A 6,000-nucleotide genomic window follows, 5' to 3' on the forward strand; every position below is an offset into this window, starting at 1 on the left:
TTGCTACTGTGGTGAATGTGATTCACACCGGATTGTGATCTATACATACATGTCTGTATTGTAAGTGCAGTTACACTACCTGTCCTCCAGGGGGAGTAGCTCTGGGAATGCTCGAGTTCTATGGGGGCTTATCCCTTGGCTCTGCCCAGGACTCCTCCCCCGCAAGCTGCTGTATAAATGTCACTGCCACATAGTCAGCCGGCCAGTTCACTGTAAGTTCAATGGCTAACCGGCTGCGTCTGTTGTGAGTATATTAAAACCGCTATTCTAATCCTACAAGCACGTGTCCGTAGAATTGTTGGTTCCAACAACTACCCCTTCCGCATTCAATCCCTCCACTACCGACAGGCAGTGGCAGCCGTATGTACCATCTACATGATGCACTGCAGTAACTCATCAAGACTCCATAGTCCACGACCATTCTGTGTTTCTCACCAGTTTTCACCACAACCACTTGGGCTCTCCAGGGGCTGCTGCTGGCCTCGATGATGCCTTCCCGGAGCAGTCGCTGGACTTCGGACCTGATGAAGGTCCTGTCCTGGGCGCTGTACCGTCTGCTCCTGGTGGCGACGGGTTTGCAATCTGGGGTTAAGTTTGCAAATAGGGAAGGTGGGTCAACCTTTAGGGTCGCGAGGCCGCACACAGTGAGGGGTGGTAGGAGCCTGCCGAACTTCAATATTAGGCTCTAGAGGTTGCACTGGAAGTCCAGGCCGAGTAGTAAGGCAGCGCAGAGGTTGGGGAGGTCGTAGAGGCGGAAGCCGGTAAACTCCACGCCCTGGACAGTGAGATTGGCTGTGCAGTTTTCCCGGATCGCCACGGAGTGAGACCCGGAGGCCAGGAAGATTCTCTGATTGGCGGGATGTACCGCGAGGGAGCAACGCCTTACCATATCGGGATGATTGAGGCTCTCGGTGCTCCCGGAGTCCAGCAGACAGGAGATCTCGTGCCCGTCGATTTTCACGTTTGTCGAGGCGGTGGCTAGGTTGTGTGGGCGAGACTGGTCAATCGTGACCGAGGAGAGACGCGGCTGAGTGGGGTCCCCGATGGGGCAGCCGTCTGCGGAGTCCACGATGTGTAGGAGGGGTGGGCCGCGCGGCCGGGGGTGTAGACCTGGATGTTGTGCGAGGCAACCATAAGCGAGAGTGCTACCTTTTTGGTTGCCGCGAGGTCGAGTATGGCCCCTTCTAAAAGGCGCTGGCGGATGTACTCTGACCCTATCCCCGTAACAAAAGTGTCTCTCATAAGCAAGTTCGAGTGTTCCGTGGCCATGATGGCATGACAGTCACAGTCTCTGACTAGGGGAATTAGAGCACGCCAGAAATCTTCTACTGACTCACCAGGGAATTGACTACGAGTGGAGAGGATGTGTCTGGCGTAAAGCGTGTTAGTCCGCTGAGCGTAGTTTTCTTTCAGTAGCGCCATGGCATTGTCGTAGGTCGACGTGTCCTGGATAAGCGGAAAGATGTTGGAGCTCAACCACGTGTAGAGGATCTGAATCTTCTGAGCTTCCGGAATAGGGTCTGGTGCAGACCTGATGTAAGCTTCGAAACTGGCTAGCCAATGTTGAAAGTCCTTTTTGGTGTTGTCTGATTGCGGATCCAGCTGCAGGCGATCCGGCTTGATGCGGAGGTCCATCTTCTGAAAACTTTAGGGTATTAAATTGATGCACGATCAATTACACAAAGATGAGAGTTGAATGCAATCGAGGCTTTAATACACTAAGATGTGTGGCCTCCTACAGCAGCTGGCGAAATGGCTGCTGTATAGGGAGCACGCATATTTATACTCCGCCTACTTATACCTGTAGTACAGGGCCTTACCACAAATCACCTAATAGTGGTGACTACCATAGAGCCATTGGCAAGGGATTAGGGAGCCAGCTTGCTTCCAGGTAACAATTCATTGAGCTCCTTTAGGTGCGTGTTAACAAGCTGGGGAGGTCGGGACTGTTATTGATAAGCCCATGCAGTCTGGTGCACAATAGTGTAGAGCTGTCTGGTTTGCTACAGGCCAAAGGAAAAATTCATTTTTTAAGGCCTAAAATTATCAGATCCTTGGGTATCTTGCTCCAGAGAGTGTGCAGTAGCTCAGTTTTACCCAGTCACCATCTATTTCATCCCTATGTTCTGCTTACCTTTTGAGAAGCTGCCTGCTTTCTTTGGCAATGCAGTGGCAGGTACCAACACGATTATGGCCTGCCTTTGCTGCTGGTGTCAGACACGTAGCTCCCACCTCCGAGGGAGCTTGCCTTCTGTTAGATTGGGGTATTAGTATTTAAAAATAGCATTGCTTGAGCAACATAATTGAGGCTCAGGAGTCCCGACTCGGAATTCATCCGGGCATTGAGTTCCCAGCTCCCACTTTGAGAACCCAGTCTGTAGAGTAGGTGACAGTGCAGTGCACTCCATGGCAATCTGGGGGTACTGCATAGCCACTCTCACTATCCAGGGCATGGAGTTTACCCGCGTCCACCTCTACGTCCTCCTCAACCTCTGCCCTGCCTTACTACTCGGCCTGGACTTCTAGTGCAACCTCCAGAGCCTAACATTGCACTAAAATGTGGGGCTGGAGGTATTTCTTTGAGAGTGAGTCCCCTGCTAGGTTAGGGGTTGAGTCGAGGCAATAAATAAAGTCACCTTAGTCCCAGATGACCATAGGCTGCTTTCCCCTTTGAGGGAGGGGGCTGACTGGAGGTGATTTAACCTGAGGATCACCAGACCTCAGGCAAGGGGCAGGTTGAGAAGATAGGGCCTTCATGAATAACCTCAGCTAGTACAGGAATTGGGCCCACAGTGCTGACCTTGCTCTGCATCTCAAACCAGCCATCCAGCTAACTGAGCGAAATTGGCCCATTTCCTGGAACGAAAGCAACAGTCCTGTTCATACAAGCACCCAAATATGGGGTGGCATTGGCACAGGTCGCCTGTCTGCCCTCTTTCTTGAGGCTTAATGTATCACTTTATGAATAGTAATTGAAGGTGGCAAGGAGTTTTGAAATGCAGAGGATTTCTCAGCCTTCTACAGTCTGGGAAAACTGGAAAATATTAAATTTATAAAGCTTGGTGAAAAAGGGCTATTGGCAAAGGGCAACACAGAATTAATAAAAATACACCAGCTGTAAGTTACCGTGATCCTGTTATTTACCCTCTTGTATTCAATGCATGTTCACAATTGGAAAGATTAACGGTGGCGCAGTGGTTAGCACTGCTGCGTCACGGTGCTGAGGACCCAGGTTCGATCCTGGCCCCGGGTCGCTATCCGTGTGGAGTTTACACATTCTCCCCGTGTCTGCATGGATTTCACCCTAACAACCCAAAGAGATAGGCAGGGTAGGTGAATTGGCCATGCTAAATTGCCCCTTAATTGGAAAAAAGGAATTGGAAAGATTAAAAACATATTGAAGGGAGATTCCATAAAAATGGCCTGATTATCGAATATTTGATAAATCATTCAATGTTTAAATTTTAAGAATATATAAAGGCTGAAATTCATCATGAACAGTAAAATGGGTGGCGTAGCATCATATTCAGTTCCATTGACTTCAATAATAGGTGCTTGATACAATACTGCCCATTGTGCAATGCCACCAATTTCATAAGTTCATAAGATATAGGAGCAGAAATAGACCATTCAGCCCATCGAGTCTACTCCGCCATTCTATCATGGCTGATATGTTCCTCATCTGCTACCTACAGTGTTACAGACCAAGAGCTGAATTGCAAAATCAGCCAGATCATCGTCTCCCTAGAACACATGACCTAGTAGCTCGAGTAGGCAATTTAGCCTCCCAAGCCTAACACACTCAATGTGATCATGGCTGATCCCATGCTGGCCTCAACTCCCTCATCCTGCCCATTCTCCATAACCCTCCAACCCATTACCAATTACAAATCTGTCTAACTCCTTCTTAAATTTACTCACTATCCCTGCATCCACCACACTCTGGGGTAGTGAACCCTTTGGGAGAAGTAGTTTTTCCTCAAATCTGTTTTAAATTTGCTACATCTTATTCCAAGATTATGACCTCTCATTTTAGCCCTCACGTTTCATGTGTGAAGTCTTTTCGCAACTCATCATGTAAAGGCTGGGTTCTGGATTGTAGAGCACAGAAGCGGTTGCCTCGTCTGATAGGAAGCCTCCTACTGCCCATTGGTTTTCAGTGAACAACGTATTGGGTGATGCTGAGGCTTCACTAACACGAAGGCCACTCAGCACCACCTTCTCAAGGGCAATTAGAGATGGGCAACAAATGCTGGCTTAGCCAGCGAAGCCCATGTACCTTGAATTAATATTTTTTTTAAACAAAGTGTCATGACCTCTCCTCAGAAATGTGGAAATAATGGCAGCCTGATGGAAGTGGTGGCTTAGTGGTATTGTTACTGAACTAATAATCCAGACACCCAGGGCTTTGCTCAGGGTTGGAGTCCAAACAGGGCAAATAATGAAATTTTAATTCAATAGAAATCTGGAATTAAATGATGACCATGCAACCATTGTCGATTGTTGTAAAAGTCCACCTGGTTCACTAATAATGATCTTTATTAGTGTGACAAGTAAGCTTACATTAACACTGCAATGAAGGTACTTGGAAAGCCCTGCCCTTTAGTGAAGGGAATCTGCTGTCCTTACCTGGTTTGGCCTACATGTGACTCCAGATCCATAGCAATATGGCTGACTCTTAAAAATGCCCTCTGAAGTGGCCGAACAAGCCACTCAGTTCAAGGGCAATTAAAGATGTGCAATAAATACCGGTCAGCAACACCCGCATCCCATGAACAAATTTTTAAAAGCCTGATTAGTAGGCCATCAAAGGCCAGATAAAAAATTCTATCTGTGGTATTTTCTTCTTTATGTCTCACACACTCAAAAACAAACACATTTTTAAGGACTACCCCTGAGGTATTCCAGCTTTTATAATACTAAGAATCTTTTATTGTCACAAATATGAAGTTACTGTGAAAAGCCCCTAGTTGCCACATTCCGGCGCCTGTTTGGGTAAGCTGGTACAGGAATTGAACCCCCGTGCTGCTGGCCTTGTTCTGCATTACAAACTAGCTATCTGGCCCACTGATCTAAACCAGCCCTTTTACAAGTGCTTCTGTGGATAAAAGCATGCATATGAATGAGTTCCTTCTTCCCTTATCACTGACACAGGTCCGAGCGACGGCTCCAACACGCAGCAGCTCCGAGCACATGTTGGCAACTTCAAAAAGGGAAATAATTTGGCTTTGAGGACCCAGAGAATGACTGGCGCGAATCCACACATCCGAGCAGATGGCAAATACAAGAAATGACCACAAGTAGGAAGCATTTGGACAGTATGGCTGATCTGTGAGATAAGACAAAAGGATTGTGAATAAACCTGAGAAGAACATTACCTTTTTCAAAAGAACATTATCCTCATGATCTTCTCTAATGATTACCAAAATGCAGAGGTACATGAATAAAATGGTTATTGTACTATACCATGCATGGTGCAAATAAATTCAGGTCATATAATGGCTGCCAAGTAGCTTGCTAGGTAAAAAGAATGCAACCAATGCACACGTATACAAGTGTGGATTGTACAAGGAGCGAATGTTGTCTCTACGCCAATAAAGGTGCAATTTCTTTGGGAACTGTGGAACTTTGATAAAAGAACTGGAATAAGTTTATAGCCCATTGAGTAAGAAACGCCACTGACAGCTTTCAGAATCTGCATTATTGTATCATATGACTACCTACAGAATATTTTGTAAATTTCTTTATCATAAATGTAATAATTACATAATTAAATATCTGTATAAAACAACTGTCAGCATTTCTGTTATATCTTTTAAATTTTGGCATTTCTTATCGGCATTGTGCCAGGTGGTAAACGGAGAGCCATTAATGTTATATTTCACCATAATTGCTGGAAATACTCAGATCAATTCTCTAGAGCTGTAAACTCTTATTTGTGACTGAAGAATCAACATGTGAATTGCGCTACAGTGTCATTTCCATCACCTGATAGGCAGG

At 46.3% G+C, this 6,000-nt stretch overlaps 1 protein-coding gene across 4 annotated transcripts in view; it reads left to right on the forward strand.

The window, feature by feature from the left end:
- Positions 1-5,748, forward strand: part of si:dkey-26i13.8 (kinesin-like protein KIF19) — a 243,236-nt gene extending 237,488 nt beyond the window's left edge. For all 4 annotated transcript variants that reach the window (XM_038820811.1, XM_038820813.1, XM_038820812.1 and 1 more), the window contains one exon: positions 5,155-5,748. In XM_038820811.1, the coding sequence (XP_038676739.1) occupies positions 5,155-5,294 (140 nt within the window). In that variant the 3' untranslated portion in view covers positions 5,295-5,748. The remainder of the gene's footprint in view (positions 1-5,154) is intronic.
- Positions 5,749-6,000: the final 252 nt, after the last annotated feature.

Source organism: Scyliorhinus canicula, chromosome 15, assembly GCF_902713615.1.
Source record: "Scyliorhinus canicula chromosome 15, sScyCan1.1, whole genome shotgun sequence".
In the NCBI taxonomy this organism is placed as follows: domain Eukaryota; kingdom Metazoa; phylum Chordata; class Chondrichthyes; order Carcharhiniformes; family Scyliorhinidae; genus Scyliorhinus; species Scyliorhinus canicula.